At 49.4% G+C, this 24,502-nt stretch overlaps 1 protein-coding gene across 4 annotated transcripts in view; it reads right to left on the bottom strand.

Annotated features, from left to right (window-relative positions):
- AdoR (Adenosine receptor) overlaps window positions 1-24,502 on the bottom strand; it is a 118,840-nt gene that overhangs the window by 31,908 nt on the left and 62,430 nt on the right. For all 4 annotated transcript variants that reach the window (XM_071676815.1, XM_071676812.1, XM_071676814.1 and 1 more), the window contains exon 2: window positions 1,903-2,105. In XM_071676815.1, coding sequence (XP_071532916.1) covers window positions 1,903-2,105 — 203 coding nt within the window. The remainder of the gene's footprint in view (window positions 1-1,902; window positions 2,106-24,502) is intronic.

The raw sequence follows: 24,502 nt of genomic DNA, 5'->3' as shown, positions 1-24,502 counted from the left end.
GGCTGGTGGCAGCAGGGACGCGGCTGACAACAACATCATCCATCACCTGGCGTCAGGAACATTCGCTGACCGTAACCAACTCCAGCGAGAGAGAGAGAGAGAGAGAGAGAGAGAGAGAGAGAGAGAGAGAGAGAGAGAGAGAGACAGAGAGAGAGAGAGAGAGAGAGAGAGAGAGAGAGAGAGAGAGAGAGAGAGAGAGAGAGAGAGAGAGAGAGAGAGAGAGAGAGAATTAATGAGGATGTTTGGATGGTAAACTTGAAAAGTAAAACGCTCAGAATTAATTACTCTCTCACGCTCCACTACTCACCACATGAACCCGTTGTCAGGAGGCCAGCTACCACCACCCAGTTGTCAGGAGGTCAGTTACCACCACCCTGTTGTCAGGAGGGCAGCTACCACCACCCTGTTGTCAGGAGGCCAGCTACCACCACCCTGTTGTCAGGAGGGCAGTTACCACCACCCTGTTGTCAGGAGGCCAGCTACCACCACCCAGTTGTCAGGAGGCCAGCTACCACCACCCTGTTGTCAGGAGGGCAGTTACCACCACCCTGTTGTCAGGAGGGCAGTTACCACCACCCTGTTGTCAGGAGGCCAGCTACCACCACCCAGTTGTCAGGAGGTCAGTTACCACCACCCTGTTGTCAGGAGGGCAGTTACCACCACCCTGTTGTCAGGAGGCCAGCTACCACCACCCTGTTGTCAGGAGGGCAGTTACCACCACCCTGTTGTCAGGAGGGCAGCTACCACCACCCAGTTGTCAGGAGGTCAGTTACCACCACCCTGTTGTCAGGAGGCCAGCTACCACCACCCTGTTGTCAGGAGGGCAGTTACCACCACCCTGTTGTCAGGAGGGCAGTTGCCGAGGGCCCAGGATGTGTGGGTGGGGTGGGGGGGGGGGGGGTGAATCATGCTAGGTCATGTAACCCGCCCTGGAGCTAGGTGAGGTGTTCCCCGGTCTTGCTCAGGCTGCCACCATACTTCCATCTAGGAGGAATATTCTATGAATATTCCTCGCTACCGGTAATATTCTAAGGACATTATCACTCCAGCTAGGAGCCATAATCCTCCAGCTAGGAGCAATAATCCTCCAGCTAGGAGCAATAATCCTCCAGCTAGGAGCAATAATCCTCCAGCTAGGAGCAATAATCCTCCAGCTAGGAGCAGTAATCCTCCAGCTAGGAGCCATAATCCTCCAGCTAGGAGCAATATCCTTCCTGGCAGCAGCAATATCCAGCTAGGGGTAAGGAGAACATGTATTCCAGATGGGCCACATCTACGCCAGCCAGGGCCACACACTTGCCACGTCACAACCCAGCCAGGGCCACACACCAGCAGCGTCACAACCCAGCCAGGGCCACACACCAGCAGCGTCACAACCCAGCCAGGGCCACACACTTGCCACGTCACAACCCAGCCACGGCCACACACCAGCAGCGTCACAACCCAGCCAGGGCCACACACCAGCAGCGTCACAACCCAGCCAGGGCCACACACCAGCAGCGTCACAACCCCCACCATGAACTCGTGACTTAGGCCGGCCATTGTCCTCCCCCACCCCCCCACTCACCACCGAGTCTATCTACAACTCAGCAACTCCTTATATTTTCCTCCTCTCTCTCTACAACCCTCTCACAACCTCCCTCTCCCAACCTGCTCTCGATAGCTCTCTAACATCTCATCATCCGCCACAAATGACCACATCACACACCCCAGAATCACCATCACGTCACCTGTCTATCTATCTATCTATCTATCTACCTATCTATCTATCTATCTATCTATCGTGCAATACAAGGAATGAAGTCTGACTCGTCAGTTGAAAGTCACAGCACATCCCAGTACGTAACCCTGAGCGAGCGACTGGCCCGCGGGACAGGGACGGACGGGGGGCCCTTCACCTACCTGCTTGAGGACGACGGTGTAGATGTGGGTGTAGAAGAAGGCCATGAGGAGCCCCGGGACGACGATGGTGCAGAAGTAGAGGAAGACCAGGTAGTCGTAGTTCATGACCTTGGTGAAGATGCACGAGTCGTGGTAGCGGTACCAACCCATGGAGGGCATTAGGCCGATCAACGTGCCAACCACCCAGCATGCCAGGATGATCCCTGTGGGGGAGAGGACAAGACGGCGGAGGTGAGTGGGGAGAAGACAAGATGTTGGGGTTGGTGGGGAGAGGACAAGACGGTGGAGGTGAGTGGGGAGAGGACAAGACGGTGGAGGTGAGTGAGGAGAGGACAAGATATTGGGGGTTGGTGGGGAAAGGACAAGACGTGGGGGTTAGTGAGGAGAGGACAAGATATTAGGGGCTGGTGGGGAGTGCCCAAGGTGTGGAGGTTAACAGGGAAAGGACAGGATGAGGCGTTTTGCCATGGAGAAGACGTTTAAGATTCACAGGACAATATTCACGTAAGACCTCGACAACTACTCATTAAGATGGTTTGTGGCTCGAGAAGAAGAAGGAGAGACTTGTATGTGTGTCAAGAATACACTCAGAGGGCTAATTACTTCACTCATAGATAATTCCATTATCCAATGATTTGTTTCCTTGATGAAGTAAGACAAAATGATCGTTTTCCTAGGATGAAACATCTCTGTATAGATTGTTGTGAGAGAGGGAAGGGGGATCTGTGTGTGTGTGTGTGTGTGTGTGTGTGTGTGTGTGTGTGTGTGTGTGTGTGTGTGTGTGTGTGTGTGTGTGTGTGTGTGTGTGGTCTGGGATGGAGGGGGCTGTGAGAGCGAAGTCTTGCGAGCGGTTGTAACGCCCGAGGCAGACGTGGACGGCGCCCAGCTGTGGACGGGGAGGAATCACACGGACGAGACAGACGCATCCCCTGAGACAGAAGATTGGAGGGAAGGGAGGGAGGGAGGGAGGGGTGGAGGGAGGGAGGGAGGGAGGGAGGGAGGGGAGGGGAGGGGAGGGGAGGGGGGAGGGAGGGAGGGGCATTGACACCACTGAATACTCACGTAATGATTAGCATATCTAATATTCCATCAATACCACCCCAGTGGTCTGGCCTGGTACGGTCATTCGTGTCTTAACTGGCAGTTAGTGAGAACCAGTTACAAGACCAGACGACTACTGGGTAGTTCCCCCCCCCCCCCTACACACACACACACACACACACACACACACACACACACACACACTTCTGCTGGAGCGATGGAAGACGACACAAGGAACGCTTCAAATGTGTGTGTGTGTGTGTGTGTCCGTCCGGTGTGTTTCCCCTCACGAGCAGTCACCGGGGACGGGCCACGGCGAGACGAGGACCCAGGGAGGAGGAGCAGGAGGAAGAGGAGGAGGAGGAGGAGGAGCAGGAGGAAGAGGAGGAGCAGGAGGAGGAGGAGGAGCAGGAGGAAGAAGAGGTCTCATACATATGATACCGCAAACCCTTAATCCCCAAAGACTTAACGTCGAGAGGACAGAGTAAGGACTTCTCAGACCACCGACCCTCCAGTGTGTGGACTGCGCAGACCACCACCCCTCTAGTGTGTGGACTGCGCAGACCACCACCCCTACAGTGTGTGGATTGCGCAGACCACCACCCCTCCAGCGGGTGGTCTGTGCAATGACTGCCAGCTGTCGTGTGTGTGTGTGTGTGTGTGTGTGTGTGTGTGTGTGTGTTTCTTATCAAGCACACACAGAAAGACAGACACAAACACACCCTAATCTACGGCACAAGACATACTATGCCATCCAACAGTACACCAGCCCTGAGCACTAAGGTCGAGGACCAGCTAGCCACACCGTGGCTGCGACGCCATAGTCGACCAGGAGCTACCCACCTCCCCGAGCCTCATCCTATTCACAAAGCGTCCATCAAGACCGTTCCAATCACTTATGAATTATCAGATAACTTCTGACCGTAATGAGAATTATAAATTCAACTTCGTGGATTAAATTATACCAGCTACGTCGTTTATAAATTCAACTTCGTGGATTAAATGATATCAACTATGTCGTAATTTGTTGATAAAGGTAATAAGAATGAAACACTCCCGCTCGGGGTATGATTATAATGTTGGCCAGGGAAGTAGAGGGTGCAAGGCTCTGGCAAGGGGAGGAAATATCACGAAATAATTAGTTTATTCCCACCCTCCCTTACCACAAAGCCAGTTCTCTTTAATCTCAACCAGTAACTGATTACATAACATATAATTATCCTACTTACTGCTTTGCGTAAAGGGACACGGACAGAAAAACAAATTACCAAACACTTCAACACAATTACATAACAGAAAACATTTAACTAAGTCTGCCATCATAACAGTTTTCTCTCACGAGCGAACCGGCGACGGTGCTGCCCCCCCGCGTATCATGCCAGCACTACAAACTTCCTTGGAGCACGCGACCTAAGTCTCTTGCCTTTCGTTCTGGTCTCATCATAGTAATGGAAAAGCAGGAGTTTGTGTACGCTCGGCTTCAGGGTCAACACTCAAGCGAGAGACTGCGACATGTTTTCGTAGAAAATTTTTAGCTTATATAAACTATATACTAACAATTTTCCACACACACACACATATATATATATATTATCCCTGGGGATAGGAGAGAAAGAATACTTCCCACGTATTCCCTGGGTGTCGTAGAAGGCGACTAAAAGGGAAGGGAGCGGGGGAGCTGGAAATCCTCCCCTCTCTCTTTTAATTTTCCAGAAGGAACAGAGAAGGGGGCCAAGTGAGGATATTCCCTCAAAAGCCAAGTCCTCTGTTCTTAAAGCTACCTCGCAAACGCGATAAATGGAAAATAGTATAAGAATATATATATATATATATATATATATATATATATATGAATTAATGCTAGTAATTCAGTGGATGAGGGGGGCCGGGTGTGCCGGACCCACGCTAAACGAGGGCTAACCCAGGAGATCCGCCCACCGGAACCCCTCCCTAATAAAGAAACAGCTTGCTAGGAATTTGCATGTAGAGTGCGGCACCGTCCAGCACTATGCGTTCACACAGGAGAGTCCAAGGCGTCGTTCACTCCCTTCCCAGCCCCGAGAGAGAGAGAGAGAGAGAGAGAGAGAGAGAGAGAGAGAGAGAGAGAGAGAGAGAGAGAGAGAGAGAGAGAGAGTTATGGAGATTTGATTTGCCTTTTCCTTCCTCTCGGGCCGGTGAATTCAGGCCTGAAGGAACTATATCTATTTCCTGAAGTACGATGAATCTATACCACTGAAGGATGTCCTACATTAACCCAAAGATAAAGAAGAATTATTAAGGTTCACGACTCTGGAAATGAAAGACTTTTACAAATTCAATTCCAACTCCATTAAGAAGTTACGAGGAATGGATTCGAATCTTCCGAGGAAAAAGAATAAGTAAAAATTTTGAGAGCCATGAAGGATATATTATATAAAAACGCCAACATTCGCTTTTGGATGAAGTCTTCTAAAACGCAGAGGTCGAGATGTTAAGGCAAGATTCTAATCTTCAAGAAGGAGGATCTGAATCTTTCGTAGGAGAATCTAAATCTTTAGTAGAGGATTTGAATCTTTTGAAGGAAGATCTTAATCTTCTGATAAGAGGATCAGAATCTTTTGTAGGAGGATCTGAATCTTTTGTAGGAGGATCTAAATCTTCTGAATGTGATTTTAGTGATCTTGTTCAAATCTATCCAAGTTAATCTAAAGCTAGCAATCACAGACTCGTGATTCTGTCTTCATAATGATATATCACCGGATGATATATCATATAACGCAGAGTATAACCTGATGTGCATATGGCGTCCCTCCTCTGCGTTTCGTGAAACTAAACACTTGTGAATCTTCACCAGTTTCTTAACCCTCAGTGCTGGGCCTCCACTCGGGCTTCTGTCCTTTTAGTCTCTTTCACATCACAGATATGTCATATCTGTCTGTTTCATCCTTCAGATATACGGCATATCGCTCTGTGTGTGTGTGTGTGTGTGTGTGTGTGTGTGTGTGTGTGTGTGTGTGTGTGTGTGTCAGGACCTTCCTGTGGGAGTAGCAGGAGGAGGAGGAGGAGAAAGAGGAGGAGGAGGGGGTCACTACCCGCGGGGCACCTCTCCAGTATGAGGCAAGCCACCAGCCTAGCTAATGTGATTGTGCAGGTCCTCCTGCTGCCCCCCCCCCCCCCCCTCCCTCTCCCTGATGTGTGGCCGGCGGAGGGAGAGAGAGAGAGAGAGAGAGAGAGAGGTAATAACACACACACACACACACACACACACACACACACAGAGTGAGTGAGTGAGGGAGTAATGTTCCATTACTCGCTCTCCACCAGTCGCGCTCTGGCCACAACACACGATTGCTGCACCTCTCCATCATATTACTGTACGCCTTTCATACATTTAATGTATAATTGTGAGTAATGTATGATGCACTGTGATGTATGATGTAGTGTGATGTATGATGTAGTGCGATGTATGATGTAGAGTGATGTAGACTGGCGTGCAATGTATGGTGTAGTGTGATGTATAATGTGTAATGTATGATGTAGTGTGATGTATAATGTAGTGTACTGTATAATGAAGTGTTATGAGAGATGTGAAATGTAATGAAGTGTCATGTACGATGTTGTGTTATGTATGATGAAGTGTTATGTATAATGTAGTCATGTATGATGTAATGTATAATGTAATGAAGTATAATGCATAATGTACATATCAGAATTCAGCAAGTCACAGGAAATATCAAAGATAAACGCGACAATTCATCAGATTATCTAACCATACACTTCAGACATTATAAAGGAATAGTGATACATATTGCTCGCCAGATGTGTGACACAGACGTAGCAAGACAGTGCCACACTGCCAGCTGCTCACATACCTAAAAACGTCTTTAAATTTCTCACTGTTGTTTCCTGCATTTAAAGGACATTGCTAAAGGGGAGGACAGGGGAACAGAACCTTTAAAAAGGTCACTTGTGTTCCACCCTACCTTTACAAAGGTCACATTACACTACTCTTACAAAGGTCACTTGTGTACTACAGTGTACTACAGTGTACTACTACAGTGTACTACAGTGTAGTAAGTCTGGTAGTATTCTTACGTCCTACAGAAACGGAATTTACTGAACAAATTTTACGATGTAGTTTATACTACTCCAGACAAATGAACAGAGATACGTGAGCACAGATCTGAATGTATATGTCTCTCAAGCACATATGTGCATTCAGTCCACATGTTATGTTGACACCTCTAGCCACACACACACACACACACACACACACACACACACACACACACAATTTCTAAACGCATCTCAGCCTCTTCAAAAGATCTGCGCAGAACAGATATACAGAATACTCTCATGGGAAGACAACCGTGTATCTGGTCAGTATCATATGTATATAATATATACATAATATTCCGTTCAACCAATATATAATATCTACACGTTACAACCCACGCAGAATCACCGGAATCTGAACTAATATAAAAATTCAGTAAAACTCTATGACAGCAACTACCCATGTTTCACAAACTATACCACGTTTTCAGGTACGAATTTCTATAACTTGCTAGGGGATACTGTGCAATATATATATATATATATATATATATATATATATATATATATATATATATATATATATATATATATATATATATATATATCCTTTTCCTTTTATCCAGGTTCCTTTCATCCTCCTACCCACAATGCCTGTGTCACTATACGTTTCACGGTTCGTTACGACAACAACAACCAAAAAAAATCCTTGTCATGTTTGTATTATAATGGCGCAGTTTCCCCACATCTTCATAGCTTTCCCATATTGTCTCGTTTTCTACTCTCTCTCTCTCTCTCTCTCTCTCTCTCTCTCTCTCTCTCTCTCTCTCTCTCTCTCTCTCTCTCTCTCTCTCTCTCGTACCACACTTCAGGCCTCTCCACACAACCACCCCTGCCCCTCCCCGCATCCACACGATCCACACTTCCGCAGGTGGATGGCCGGCCCTGACGTGATGGGACACGACTCCCACGAGAAGACAGAGAGACATAACCCAGCCAGGCCTCTCGTTACCTGTGGCTGCTTGCTTTGTGTAGCGAGGCGTCAAGTAACGAGCGTTACAGGCTCGTCACACGAGCCGCAAGTAACAACTAGTTAGTTCGTGGTCGTTAGCAGCTCCGCACCTTGAGTCTTCATCGAGCAATGACATGAACACAACAAAGGCCAGAGACTTGAAGGCTGTTAGCGTCTTGGACACAAGGCCAGCCAGCGACTGTCATCACAGTGTATTCCCCATCTATCTTTTTTCCAGTAAGGTTTCCATCTACGGTGGTGGATGGGGAGAGGGACTATCCTGTCTCCATCTATGGTGGTGGGTGGGGAGAGGGACTGTCTCATCTATGGTGGTGGGTGAGGGAGAGGGACTATCCTGTCTCCATCTATGGTGTTGGGTGAGGAGAGGGACTATCCTGTCTCCATCTATGGCGGTGGTTGGGGAGAGGGACTATCCTGTCTCCATCTATGGTGTTGGGTGAGGAGAGGGACTATCCTGTCTCCATCTATGGTGGTGGGTGAGGAGAGGGACTGTCTCCATCTATGGTGGTGGGTGAGGAGAGGGACTATCCTGTCTCCATCTATGGTGGTGGGTGGGGAGAGCGACTGTCTCCATCTATGGTGGTGGGTGAGGGAGAGGGACTATCCTGTCTCCATCTATGGTGGTGGGTGGGTGGAGGTGGTGCCCACCAGGAGATAACCCTCGTCATAGACCATCAGGTCTTCTGTCACTTGTCTTTCTCCCCATGTACCCCTCTCCCTCCCTCCCTCCCTCCTTCCCTCCCTCGCTACGCCTCCATCCGGTTGGGACACCACGGTCGGTTAACCGGTTGCACGGGCCATTCTCGGCTCTACCGCAGCACTGACCATGACCGCAGTGGAACGGCCAGTGGCACGGGGAACCCACGGTGGGTCAGGGGAACCCACGGTGGGTCAGGGGAACCCACGGTGGGTCAGGGGAACCCGCGGTGGGTCAGGGGAACCCACGGTAGGTCAGGGGAATCCACGGTGGGTCAGGGGAACCCACGGTGGGTCAGGGGAACCCACGGTAGGTCAGGGGAATCCACGGTGGGTCAGGGGAACCCACGGTGGGTCAGGGGAACCCGCGGTGGGTCAGGGGAACCCACGGTAGGTCAGGGGAACCAGCGGTGGGTCAGGGGAACCCGCGGTGGGTCAGGGGAACCCACGGTGGGTCAGGGGAACCCACGGTGGGTCAGGGGAACCCGCGGTGGGTCAGGGGAACCCGCGGTGGGTCAGGGGAATCCACGGTGGGTCAGGGGAACCCACGGTAGGTCAGGGGAACCCACGGTGGGTCAGGGGAACCCACGGTGGGTCAGGGGAACCCACGGTGGGTCAGGGGAACCCACGGTGGGTCAGGGGAACCCACGGTGGGTCAGGGGAACCCACGGTGGGTCAGGGGAACCCACGGTGGGCTGCGGGTTACAGACAGGATTTTCCCATTTTCTGGGAAACGTAAAATCATTTCCTAATTGAGAGTTGATGATAACCTGGGCGTGGCTTCAACTTCCACCCACCTGATCACTGTTGTCAACGCATGATCAATACCACCATTACATGTATACCCACACCCAGGTATACCCATCATACACGATGTATACCCGCGTGTATACTCGGCAGTAAACCCGGCTTTACTGCATAGGTCAAGAAAGTCACATGATGAAAAAAAAAATCAGACGTCCTTTCACCGTATGGTCGATAATCCTGTGTGTTACGTAGGACACGAGGGCAGTACGGGCTAGGCCATACTACAATTATAAAAATTAATGAAAATTACTATATATATATATATATATATATATATATATATATGAGGAAGAGAACCAATGCAAGGACAATGGAGCGACGGCAGACGGCCCGCAGTCAACCCAGCTGTTCATCCGCCTCTAGGTTAATCCAAAAGGCCAAACTACTTTCGAAAATACGTCACGATTCGGCATAGAAATATAATCCGGGTCAATCCAAAGCCTTCGATTACATTTACGTCCTCTGGCTGAGCTCTCTCTCTCTCTCTCTCTCTCTCTCTCTCTCTCTCTCTCTCTCTCTCTCTCTCTCTCTCTCTCTCTCTCTCTCTCTCTCAAACGTTTCCTTTAAGAAGTAATTATGTGTTCCAACCGCCCGTTCCAGACTGATTAAGATCCGTGTTGCTGGAAAATACCAGGAGTTCGCTGCATGAAAATATGTGGGAAAGAATTTTAATGAAATCTTATGAAAACTGTCGAAGTATTCTTCGCATACTGTGAGTGGGGAGGGGGGGAGGGGGGGGGTGTCAGAAGGTGCTGGATTATATTATTAGTCATAAGGTCGAGACGAAGATGGTGTAGGACAGGACATTGACTCTAAAGGAACTGGCAGGAGGAGGAGGAGGAGGTATGAGAAGAAAACGAGGAGAGGTGCACAGCTCAAGCAGACTTCACAATATGAAAAGAAATGGGAGGGTAAGGAAAGGTCAGAAGACCAGGAGGAGGTTATGAGGAGGAAGAGGCAGAGCAGGTGAGCTTAGTGGATTATGTGGAAGACATGAGGGAGAGGAGACAGACAAAGGAGGTTTAAGATGATTATGAGAAACATACGAGGAAAAATATGGAAGTTAAGTGGAGTATGAGGAAGAGGAGATAAAGGAGGGAAGGTATGAGAATAATGAGATAGGAGACAGATTAGGGAAGGTAAGTGGATTTTATGGAGAGACTGATAAGATAAGATGAGGATAATGAGGGAGAGAAGACAGAGAGGGAAAGATAAGAACATGAGAAAGAGGAAACAGAAGGGAAGTGCATTATGAGGAAGATAAGGGCAAGACGAGACATATGAGGGGTGTGATCTTTGAAAGGAGGGCATGAGGAGGAGGAGGAGAGGTAAGGGATCTATGAGGATAAAAGGAAGCGAGGACGGAATGGGAAAGGGATGAAGATTATGAGAAAGATAATGATGAAGATTATGAGACAAACAGAGAGAAAGGAAGATTACAGAACTATGAGGGGATAACGAAGAAGAGGAGACAGAGGAAGGAAGGTATCAGTACGATGATGAGGGAGGAGGAGGAGGAGGAGGAGGAGGAGGAGGAGGAGGAGGAGGCGAGTGGAGGGAAGCAGGAAGGAGGTGTCTGTGGTGAAGGTCAGACAGGCTGAGGCGTCCTGATTATTCACCTCATTTACCCATCACCAGTATGACGGGGAGGTGGTCTGAGGGGAGGCAGTGAGGGGCAGTGAGGGACAGTGAGGGAAGACGGTGAGGGGCAGTGAGGGGAGGCTGTGAGGGACAGTGAGGGGATGGAGTGGCACTTGCTTGTGTGTGGGTCATCCTTCGGTTGGCTTTCATTACGTGCCTCTACCTCAGCCAGGAGGCGACCACCTCCCTGCCCGGCTAGCAGTACATCACATGATTCCCACTGCTGGCCTCCCTCACCTTCTCCCTAGCCTCTATCACTTACACTCGCTTCTATCCCTTCCCTGGTCTCTATCCCCTACTCCCGCTTCTATCCCTTCCCTGGTCTCTATCCCCTACACCCGCTTCTATCCCTTCCCTGGTCTCTATCCCCTACACCCGCTTCTATCCCCTACACCCGCTTCTATCCCCTACACCCGCTTCTATCCCTTCCCTGGCTTCTATCCCCTACACCCGCTTCTATCCCTTCCCTGGCTTCTATCCCCTACACCCGCTTCTATCCCTTCCCTGGCTTCTATCCCCTACACCCGCTTCTATCCCTTCCCTGGCTTCTATCCCCTACACCCGCTTCTATCCCTTCCCTGCTCTCTATCCCCTACACCCGCTTCTATCCCCTACACCCGCTTCCATCCCTTCCCTGGGAGACCCTCATACTACAGACGTCTCCAGTCCACAGATATCATAGGTGCACAGACGTGGCCCCAGGTGCACAGACGTGGCCCCAGGTGCACGGGCGTGTCCCCAGGTGCACGGGCGTGTCCCCAGGTGCACAGGCGTGTCCTCAGGTGCACAGGCGTGTCCCCAGGTGCACAGGCGTGTCCCCAGGTCACATGGACTCCCTGAAGGTCACCACACGGACCCCCTTGACGAGTCACCAATGACATGAATGGGACCACCTTGACCAGAGGAAGGAGCCAATCAGGGACCAGCCGGCAGGACAAGGGGGGGGGGGGGGGTACCTCTCTCTCCCTCCCAGGTCCCAGGTCCACCCGTGTCCGGGGGGAGGGGGGGGGGGGGTGTTGTTGCCAAGCTTGGCGGGGCTCGAACCCTGGCATTGCATGACACGCCGCCATAATGAGAGGCCTCTCCTCCACCACACTCATTGGGGGGTGCGTTACGGCCCCCTGGTGTCAGGTCACTGCGCCCCGAAAGGGGGTAAACAGTGATTTAATACCTTACGTCATCCTCCCTAAGGAGAGGGGCTGAGGGGGGGAAGGGGGGGACTGTAACTGAAGTGATCCGACCTTTGATGATTGACCTCCCCCACCCCCACCGCCTTCCCCCCACGGCCTGACTGGCTTAGACTGAACTGATGATTTGACCTGACCTGGACTGATGAGTTGACCTGACCTGGACTGATGAGTTGACCTGACCTGGACTGATGAGTTGACCTGACATGGACTGATGAGTTGACCTGACCTGGACTGATGAGTTGACCTGACCTGGACTGATGATTTGACCTGACCTGGACTGACGAGCTGACCTGACCTGGACTGATGAGTTGACCTGACCTGGTCTGACGATCTGACCTGACCTGGACTGATGAGTTGACCTGACCTGGACTGACGAGCTGACCTGACCTGGACTGATGAGTTGACCTGACCTGGACTGACGAGCTGACCTGACCTGGACTGATGAGTTTGCTGTTGCTGTTGTTGTTGTTGTTGTTATTGTTTGTGTTTCCAAAATCTTTGGTAGGATTGTAAATATTCTTTGAGGAAAAAGACACAGAAGCAGTTCGAACCATCCATTATGCAAATGACACCGACGAAAACAGACACCAAAATTAAAAGAATTTATCAGAAAAAAAGAATATAAAGTAGCAGTAAAGTCTGGTTGTGGCCAAAGTCACGTTCACTCTGGAGACTTGATCAAACTTAATGAACTTTATGACGTAATCAGATCAAGGAGAGAGAGAGAGAGAGAGAGAGAGAGAGAGAGAGAGAGAGAGAGAGAGAGAGAGAGAGAGAGAGAGGTAAGATTTAAAAGAGCTTTTCCTCTTCATCATCCCGGATAACAGGATACGAACCCCATGGATGCCGGATAACAGGAACGGAATCTACTAAAATTACGGTTAAAAGGAACGTTACTTATGTAGTACTGTGACACAGGAGTAAGAGAATGTGGCGCGCAGGGCAATATAAACAGGCGCTACAGTGTCTCTAAATAACACAAATTATAAACACTATGACCCCCGGATTATACAAATAAGACCCAGTCAAACCCCGAAGAACAGAAACACGAGTAACTTTCCTAGGCATAGCATACAAGAGTCCCGGATTACGAGAATCCTTCCTCATACAACACAAAATAATACGGACAGTGAGGGCAGGATACGACACAATGGCATCTAGGAGAAGAGAACAGGGCACACAGGCGCCCCTGGTGACAGAAATTGGAAATGACGCACCCACGGTCGACAGAGAGGAATTGTAGTGGATATAACAGACATTTATGTCCAGTCGTGGGCCACGGTATAACAGACCGTACAGCCGTGGGAGCCCGGGTAAAAGACATGGGAGGTATAGGGACCCCCGGATGATAGAAATACTAAGGCAACAAAGCCACGGATAAGACGAATTATTACCACCCCTTATAACCGGCGCAGCTTCGAACCTCAAGCCACGAACGCAGATCTAACCCAGCTTCGTGGATTCCACTTGAGTGACGGAGTCGTATGGAATACAGAACGAAGCAAGACGCGTGAGAGTTCGACCACTACGAAGCCGATGATGAACCAGCTCAGGCCAGGATACATACGTCGAAACTGTATCGTTACTTCCATTAAGGAGGATCCGAACGCGGGGTCGAACGTTCCGTTGAACGTACGGTGGGGGAGAGGACTTCACCCTGGCATAACTCGAGGGAGGGAAGAGGGCTGAATGAGGCTTCAGCTCCTTCCATCAGTGAACTCTCCTGGACAGATGGATCAGGAACACTGTCTTCAAGGGTGAAAGAAATTCATGTCTGTTCATCTGTCGGTCTGTACGCGCTGGAACTCAAGCACAGATGCTCTACGTTCAAGTTCAACTTTGACACGGAAAGTCGATCTTGAAACTCCATAGCCACAATGTGGCCAAAGGTCAAAGATCAGGGGATCGAGGTTCAAGGTCAATTATTACGCGACTGTTGACACAAGGGGTGAAGCTAGTCTTGAAATAACCAGGGAGGTTATATAGCGCGTGTCACACCCTGGTCACGCTAAGGTCATGGGGTCAAGAGGTCAGAGTTCAAGGTCACAGGCACGATCCGAAAGGGTGTTGCCACGTACATGTGAGCACAGCTCTGGTTTCTTAACGGACTTGGACAAACGCAATAACGATAATAAAGCAGGAGGGTGAAAGGTGTGCACGGGACAGAGTAAATTGGAAAGATGTGGTATACTGGGGTCGACGTGGACCGAACCAGGGAATGTGAAGCGTCCGGGGTAAACCATGGAGAGATCTGTGGGGCCTGTGGCTAAGGAGTTGTGGTTTCGGTGCATTACACATGACAGCTAGAGAATGAATGTAAACGAATGCGGCCTTTCTTCGTCCGTTTGTGACGCTAACCTCGCTAACGCGGGAAACGGCGATTATGTATCAAAACTTTTGTTTAGTTAAATATCTTTACTGATTATCTATCAATTCATACTAACACACTCCCAGAGCTGCGCTACCAGCCACTAACCCATCACCACAATCACCCTACTACCCATAACCACAATCATCTTACCACTACACACTACCACAATCACCTACCACCATCCCCACACACACTACCACAATCACCTACCACCATCCCCACACACACTACCACAATCACCTACCACCATCCCCACACACACTACCACAATCACCTACCACCATCCCCACACACACTATCACAATCACCTACCACCATCCCCACACACACTACCACAATCACCTACCACTATCCCCACACACACTACCACAATCACTCATCGCCACCACCCCACTTCCTGGACCTATGCTGAATGCACGTTCCTTTTTGTTCTTGTCTTCCAGTTTTATCTCCGTCGCATTCCTCTCTCTCTCTCTCTCTCTCTCTCTCTCTCTCTCTCTCTCTCTCTCTCTCTCTCTCTCTCTCTCTCTCTCTCTCTCTCTCACCACCCAGCTGTGGTTCACCATGTCCTCTAGCTTGTTAAGATGATGATTGGCGTTTCCTTTCCATATGGGAGAGTGGTGTGTGTGTGTGTGTGTGTGTGTGTGTGTGTGTGTGTGTGTGTGTGTGTGTAGAGCAGGGCCTGTGTTGATGTAGTGTTTCAGCGACGTAAGAATGACGCTGTAGGAATGGTGGGGATACTGTGGGGGTACTGTGGGAACAGTGATGGGGAGGGGGATGATACGTTATGTACCTGTGTCTATCTACCTACCTACCTACCTTGCTGTCTATCTATCTACCTTGCTGTCTAATCTGTCTACCTGTCCTATGAGCCAGAGGCGTTGGTCTGTGTGGAGGTCTTCCTCCTAGAACAAAAAGGCCTGGCTAGATAAAGGGGCGAGTGGAGCAATGGCAGAAACGCAGAGAAGAGGTTAGAGCAGAGAGAGAGAGAGAGAGTATCGGATGGTGACCCCCTCGTCTGCAGGAGGGCAGGAAAACAAGACAATGAGGGTTCACGAGGGTTAGTTAAGAAGTTGGTGGACCGCTCGTTAGGAGGGAGACAAGTGACTCTCAGGCCTGACGACCTCGGAGGGTAGTTCGGAGGGGATCAACGAGGACACGGAGACGGGACGAGACCCTCTCGGAAATATCACAGTAAACACGCGAGTACACAAGCAAGATGTTGATTATTACGACCAGAAGAAGATGAGAGGGGAACAGATGAAGCAGGAGCTTGGTTAAGAAACTCAAAGCCACACTGTAGATGAGAAGACATGGGAAGGAGTCCAGAGGACCTTGTCTGCCATGAGAGGTGCCCCAGGCCACAGTGTCAGGGGCGCCGCCCCTCGGGAAGGATGTGTGATGCACCTCGCTACACCCAGGCCAGAGATCACCACCCGTGCACCCAGCCACAGAGGACAGTTGATCCAGCAAACTGGTCCTGGCTGACCCGCTCATCTCCAGCCATCTGTTGCAGGATGGGGATCAACCACTGATGGGGCAAGGGACGACCAGTAACGGGGAACGTGGGGCGACCAACAGCGGAGAGGGAAATGTTCTTTTCAACTGCAAACGATTTGAGGGGAGTAGTGACCCTAACCCGCTCTCCCTGCCACACCCCAGGAGCTGGGAGTGAAGCACGTCTCCTGCAGGAAGGACCCGCGCTCCCTGCCACACCCCAGGAGCTGGGAGTGAAGCACGTCTCCTGCAGGAAGGACCCGCTCTCCCTGCCACACCCCAGGAGCTGGGAGTGATGCACGTCTCCTGCAGGAAGGACCCGCTCTCCCTGCCACACCCCAGGAGCTGGGAGTGAAGCACGTCTCCTGCAGGAAGGACCTGCTCTCCCTGCCACACCCCAGGAGCTGGGAGTGAAGCACGTCTCCTGCAGGAAGGACCCGCTCTCCCTGCCACACCCCAGGAGCTGGGAGTGAAGCACGTCTCCTGCAGGAAGGACCCGCGCTCCCTGCCACACCCCCAGGAGCTGGGAGTGAAGCACGTCTCCTGCAGGAAGGACCTGCTCGCCCTGCAACACCCCAGGAGCTGGGAGACTATATGCAATTATCGTCCACTTCACAACAAGCTATTTATACACACACACAAGCCATTCGAAAGACACGCTCGTCGCGTGTGTATATATAATATATATATGTATATGAGGGACTATAAAGCGATACAGACCCACTTTAGAGGAGAGTACAGTGCTGTAACAAGCAGACGCTTATCGGACACGCGATTTGAATTTCAGCAAGACCCGAGGACTGTAAACGTGCTTTAAATACCTTCTCTAATGATCGTCTTTTAATCACCTCTCTACATCCAGAACAACATAATTTCTACAAGATGGTACAGCTCTTGAGGACGACGGTACGTCGCTGAGGGTGCGACGGCTCGAACCCCGGTAATGATGGCCTGGCCTTCGATCTGAGCCTTAAGGGTGAGGTCGCCGTGCTTGAAGACCGTACCACAGTGCTCAAAGGGCTGTGAGGTCGTACTCAAGGTCGTGCCCTAGATATGAAGCGCACAGCAGCCCTAATTACCCACCCATCCGAGGCCCCTAATTAATCACTGCTAATGAGCCATCGAGGCAATAGCCAAGCTGTGAGGTCTGCTATAAAAGCCTGAATTGTGTGCCATTTTCCTTCCATCCAAATAAGCAATACCGCTCGCTGAGGAATATTTATGTTGCGAGGGAGATGCGTTCGATACCGGCGCCCATGGCAGCTCCTGGTGCTATTGTGAAGTCGGGAGTGGGAAAGAAGTGAACAGTTCACACAAAAGGACCAACTGGTGCGCAATGGTGTACTGCGGCCCACCATGTTTCATGTTAAGGGACTGTGGTGGAATTACGGTTTCAAACTAAGTATTAGCATAATGACGATGGATTATTAGGAAGTAATTATGAGGTTGTGTGTGCGAGGGTTCTTGCGTGTGATGACAGAGGACAATTAAGGTACGTGTGGTGATGTGGTGTGACCAACACTTTATAGTGATGCTGGAGTACCCACGGTACGTGAAGACCGCAGAGGAGAAACTAATGATATTTCGTTACTTAAAAGGAATCTCCTTGAACCCTTAAACGGAATCCCTTAAACCCTTAAACACGATGATGTAACCTATGACCAGACCCTTGACGACCCAAGGGTCATACAGTCGTACTCAGGGGTAACCCAATCAGTAGCCAAGGGCTGTACCATCATGCTCAAGGGCCATAAAGGTCGTGTGCAGGGTTATGGGCTGGTATAAGTAACCTTAAAGTGCAAGATCGTACATAAACAAGAGCTGGACATGAACTGGTGCCGCCTCATAGAACAAAATCACGTACAGTCAACAACAAAAAAAGTACCGATACACTTGCCATTCCTTACATTTTGAAACAGAGGACGAAGCGTTATGAAACCTCCTCCTGGGTCTCCTTGTGTACTGGTGAACCATGCTTTCCCGACGTGTGGTAGCGACCTTACGCATGATACGAATGTTGTCGCAAACAATGGCACAGGTGATGAGTCTTCCCTTATTGGAATCACCAACACCTCTACATTACTAGTGTCTGCTGTCTCATAACGAAAACTTTTTTTTTTTATTGACTAAGTAAAATATGTCTGAATACCAATGTGAAAAAAAGGAATATATGATTAATTCAAAACATACGACACTGAGAGAATACTTGGGAAATTCTACCCGTTTGAATGTTTCCCTCTTGAAAATTGTTTTCTTTCATACTACAGAATATTTGGTCAAAAGTAACATTATTTTTCATGTTGAAGGCTCCAGTCACGGACTGAAGTCAACATCAAGGCCGGACCTTAATTGAAATATAAAGAGAATGATGAAACGGAAAAAGACAAAGGAAAAGTATTTATGCATTTCTGTCTTGTTTCCAGCCACTAATATTCTCCAATATCAGTTCAAGATTCAAGACAAGGAATATGGCATGAGTAATGGGTTTTATGATGTATCAAGTTATACAGAAATATAATCAGAAGGATCAAATATTATGAATCAAGCGGGAGAAATATTCCTTATTTGAAATTCCATGAAACGCAGATGTACCGATACTTATTTGGTGGACTGTACGTAAGGTGAAAGAGAAATAACAACACACACACACACACACACACACACAGACACACACACACACACACACACACACACACACACACACGTTATCTGAGGTACGAAAGAAACATCATCCAGTCAAAAAGGACAAAGTAGCGAAGAAGGAAGAACACCCAAAAGCTTTTAGTGACACTGGACTCGTCCAACGTCCATCTCAACATAAGAGGAGAAAGGCCAGGTATTTGGTAGGTGAAGGCGAGACGTAAGAGACTGAGGAGGATCACTCCTGGTATGGAAATGTGTAGCCTGGAGCACGAGATCCCAGTGTGCATGATTCTATTTTCTTTTTTTCAGTATCAAGACATTAATAAGAACACTAGAGCCAGAGTGGCTGATACGTCACCAATATCACATCCTGTATCTCCACATAAGAACATGGACGTTGAAAACATCAAATATGACAAACCAGGTTCGAATACCTGGCAAGGGCAGCTAGCTCACAGCCAGCCCGCCTGTTCATCCTTCCCTTAGGGGAAAGTCGATGAATGAGTACCTGACGTAAGCTGCTCTGTGTGTGTGTGTGTGTGTGTAAGGTTATAACATGGTACATGTATAAGGTTAAGAGACGGAGCGACGCACTTGGTAACATATATAAAATCTCCCTATAACACACACACACACACACACACACACACACACACACACACACAGAAATGACCCAGATCCATTCAGACCTGCATAAATTCACGTCCATGCATTTATTTATATATAAATCTGCATATGAAAGGCCTCCGCTTTCAGCATAAATCACACTTCTGATGTTATATTGTTCGTTAATTAACCATAAACACGACATCTGAAACAAAAATAACGTGTGCAACGGCTGGTCAACAACATTCTCAATCACAAGCTTCATTACAGGATAAAAGTAGTTCAGTAAAACATTTACAGAAACTGATTTCGTAAAATGAAATGTCCTTATACCCTCTGCTTTAGACTCGTAGTCTCTGCACCAGCTGGCGATGAACCGTGGGAAATGAGAGTGAAGAAACTTTCTGTGGTTTAAAACTGCTGACGTCCCTAACTTGGGGAGTGTATCATTACCAGCGACTGCAAACGACAACCCACGAAGACTTACAGCAGGTCAAGATATCAGCTGTCTGTTCGGCGTTATATACTAACATCCAAGACTCAGGTCGTGGCCTAATCTTTCTCTCTCTCTCTCTCTCTCTCTCTCTCTCTCTCTCTCTCTCTCTCTCTCTCTCTCTCTCTCGATGGTATATCGTCGGCCGCCTGCCTGGCAGGGCCGCACCTGCCGGAACTCCATAGAACCGAACCAGAGCGAGAGGACGGGTCGAAAAAATATCATGAAACCCGAGCTGAGCAGAGAGAGGCGTCCCTCAAAGTACAGTAAGTAGCTGTTGAGGTTGTGGCTATTGTTACTGGGGCCCGGCTAGTCTTTCGTTGTGCTTTTGTTTGGTCCTGTTACGCCTTTCTATTTTTCCCTTCTGGCGTCTCGTTAGGTCCTCTATACAGGCAGCTGATCTGGTCATGTGTTAACGCCTTGTGGTTCAGGGTTCGGGGTTCAGACATTCATCCACTGATTCATTTTCTAAAGGGTGAATCTTACGTTCCAAACTTCCCGACGGAGGAGAGTTGCTGAGGCTTTGGTCTGGGATGAGGCATGTGAGCGGGATCCGTGGTGACGCCTCAGGGTGACTATGAGAGAGGGAGGGACCATGGCTGGGAGGGAGTGGTGAAGAAGAGAGTATTCTCTCTCTCTCTCTCTCTCTCTCTCTCTCTCTCTCTCTCTCTCTCTCTCTCTCTCTCTCTCTCTCTCTCTCTCTTTGCCACATCCCACTTCCTCCCTGGCTCTAACTACGCTATAGATCATGCCTCGCCAGAAACCATCGTCTGGCCTTCAAGAACTTCCAAAGAGCCGCGAGTTCGAAGCTACTTTGCCACTTCGATGTTCCCGCCTTAGGGCTTCCCTTTCGCAATACTCCTCCCATCAGCAACCATATGAATCCTCCTCTGCTCTTGACAGTAACATAGCGAAGGATGGCGCAGACGTCCACTTCGGGTAGATCGGGAGGCATTTCCCCGTGGGATGAGTTCGAACGTCTACCGGAATGAGCCGAGAGAGATGGTCTTCTGGAGATACGCGAGAGAGCGAGTCTGATGTGACGCCGGGAACGTGACGCAACGTACAAACGAACTGGGCTGTACTGGTATGAATATGTGTTTCATATGTGTCAATATGTGTGCTTGTGTCTGCGTTGGCAAGTGTGCAAATATGACTATGTGTTCATGTGTACATATCCTGTCCTGTATGTATATATGTATGCAAGCATGAAGGAGACTTTGCCTCCCACGCCAGGGGTCTACTAACACTAACTTACCAGGCGTCCCTTACAACGCCCTGGAGGCTGCTATAGGCTTCCTCTTCTCAGTTAATACTGAAATATTTCCCTGGTAATGACCTCGGCCGCGCACTGACCACTAACGGGTAATGAGACACCTTTACATATACCTCACGTACACCTTACGATGGTTCGGGAGGTCTTCTACCCCCAAAGATGGGTCTGGGACCTTACCTCACCTTACGTATACCTTACGATGGTGTCGGGAGGTCTTTTTCACCCACAGCTCAGAATGGGAGCAAGCTGTCGTGGTGGTCCCCTGCTCAGGCAGGATGCTGAAGGCCGTAGTCTAAAGGCCTACATAACCACCACATCCTGGCTGGTCAGACACACTTTGTCAAGTACTTGTATAAATCATGTTCTTCATCACTAACGTATATATTTCAGTGTTATAAATGCCCTGTGAGCAAAGTACTGAACACTTCAGCGTTCTGAAAGCCTGCAGGGAAAATATTGAACAATCTTGGACTCAAAATGTTTACAGCGATCTCTCTGTATACACTGCACTTTTCAATTTCACTGCTAATAGTCTAGTGAGCCTCCCATGTCTGTCGTGCCTTTAATGAGCCATCGTCGACTGCAGACGGTGAATGCGACTTTAGGAGGCATCATTAATCATTGTCGCCACCACCACCACCGCAGCAGAAGACTCCTACTATCTTCCTTTAAGCCAGTCAGCTCCAGCAGAGATTTCTGGGCTACGAGATCGATGTAACACACTCACACACACAAGAGGAAAAACCCCAAAGAAATACGAGAGATGTTAAGACGATGATCATCATACAAGGTTCTCTCTTCTCTCTACAAGCATAAGTAACTTCGACTCGAACAGAATCCGACCCTCAGATTAAGAGTTGCGGAGTAGATCTGGGAAGGGGAGAGGAACGCCTCCTGCTCCTGGTGGTGAAGGAAGAACGTGAAGGCCACAGTACTTTCACAGTCGAGGTATTGAGGGCAGTGACCTTCACCCTCGACTGTGTAGGAAACGACCCATTAACAGCGAGGGGACCTCCATGGGTACTTTCGCTGTCGAGACAAATGTTCGTTATTTCATTTTCCTCATCGCGTGGCGAGGCTCAGGGTGAGGGAGGATTGGGAGCATCGGAGGTTGATAGTTCATCCTGGTGTCTGGCCACCTGCGGGTCCGTTCTAGGTCTCCCGAGGATCACAACCCCAGACTGGTGTGGATCCCTGTTGATTTACAGAGTCGTGAGGGGTCCTGTGTGTGCGCTCAGGGGTGTCTGGAAACACAAGGGGGCTGGCGAGAGTACATGGTGAGGCGGCCGGAGAATGAGGAGGCCAGGGGAAAGACCTGGTGAGGTAAGCGCAAGAATGAGGCGAGGGTTAAGTTCAGTGTGAGGCAGCAGAAGAATGAGGCTGGGGGAATTACATGGTGAGGCAGGATGAGAATATAACAACCACAGAGAGAGGTTATGACCGCGGGGTGTCAATACCAGAACCATACACGTCACGACTACACCGGCAGACTGGTCAGTCATACCCCTTCCACAACCCACAACCTTAAACCCTAAAACGGGAGGAGTCTCGGTTCGAAACCTGCCCGTAGAGTAATATGAGGAAGACTTGGAAAGATCCTGTATGATTTTAAGATCACAAAGGGCCATCTTGGTTGACTAATCCATGTGTTCTTAACCCTACTGTCTCGTGAAATAAGTCGGCGGGTTTGTGATCCGGATGTAAGAGACAAACGGAGCTATTACCCGACATCACTCGATCCGGAATCCGGATATAACCCGACATCACTCGATCCGGATATAAAAGACACATGGACCTATTACCCGACATCACTCGAGTCTTCAGATATAGGTAATTATCACGAGCGTCCGCTAATGTGGCGTCCCTCGACCCCGACACACAGGACCCCCGTCTCATCTCTGGAACTCCGCTGCGCCTTTGAAGGGTTCGGCGGCGGCTCATTTTCCATGATGACTTTTAACCTCTTAAGCCAACCAGCCCAGCTAATTACTCGTCATCGCTTCCCCAAGGCCATGTAGGGGGATAGCTCTGTGTGTGTGTGTGTGTGTGTGTGTGTGTGTGGAGGAAGGTCAGTAGCACCCAGCCACGACCCTCGACCTAACTTACAGCACTTGACACACACGGAACTCTCCTCACCACCACGGCGGTGGACTCCTCACCCCCTCACTCTTCTCCCCACACACACACACCCTCCTCCCCGTGCCACAGCTGGGCTCAGAGTGGGTGGAGACCGACAACAGAGCAACGTTCTCAGACGACACACCCATAGCGTTCATCACATATCCGACATACACACACACACACCATCACATATCCGACATACACACACACACCATCACATATCCGGCATACACACACACCATCACATCTCCGGCATACGTCCCTTAATCTGTTCTCCCTTTCTTATATTTTCGGAGACACATACTTACATACATAGTTGTATAACATACACACAGATATACCATGTCTTACTCTCGTGGGTCAGGAACCCTTCTAAATGGAGAAGTCCACCATGTAAACAAGGTAGAACCACAGGTCATTAATGTGTGTACATGTCGGGCAAGGAGAAGTTATTGGGGAGTGAGCGTCTGGTGTCTTTGGGGATGAGAGAGCTTGGGAAGTGAGTCAGTTGTTGTTCGCTGATGATACAGCGCTGGTGGCTGATTCATGTGAGAAACTGCAGAAGCTGGTGACTGAGTTTGGTAAAGTGTGTGGAAGAAGAAAGTTAAGAGTAAATGTGAATAAGAGCAAGGTTATTAGGTACAGTAGGGTTGAGGGTCAAGTCAATTGGGAGGTGAGTTTGAATGGAGAAAAACTGGAAGTGAAGTGTTTTAGATATCTGGGAGTGGATCTGGCAGCGGATGGAACCATGGAAGCGGAAGTGGATCATAGGGTGGGGGAGGGGGCGAAAATTCTGGGGGCCTTGAAGAATGTGTGGAAGTCGAGAACATTATCTCGGAAAGCAAAAATGGGTATGTTTGAAGGAATAGTGGTTCCAACAATGTTGTATGGTTGCGAGGCGTGGGCTATGGATAGAGTTGTGCGCAGGAGGATGGATGTGCTGGAAATGAGATGTTTGAGGACAATGTGTGGTGTGAGGTGGTTTGATCGAGTGAGTAACGTAAGGGTAAGAGAGATGTGTGGAAATAAAAAGAGCGTGGTTGAGAGAGCAGAAGAGGGTGTTTTGAAGTGGTTTGGGCACATGGAGAGGATGAGTGAGGAAAGATTGACCAAGAGGATATATGTGTCGGAGGTGGAGGGAGCAAGGAGA

The sequence above is a fragment of the Panulirus ornatus genome, chromosome 23 (assembly GCF_036320965.1).
Source record: "Panulirus ornatus isolate Po-2019 chromosome 23, ASM3632096v1, whole genome shotgun sequence".
Classification (NCBI taxonomy): domain Eukaryota; kingdom Metazoa; phylum Arthropoda; class Malacostraca; order Decapoda; family Palinuridae; genus Panulirus; species Panulirus ornatus.
This window is presented reverse-complemented; position numbering and strand designations above follow the sequence as displayed.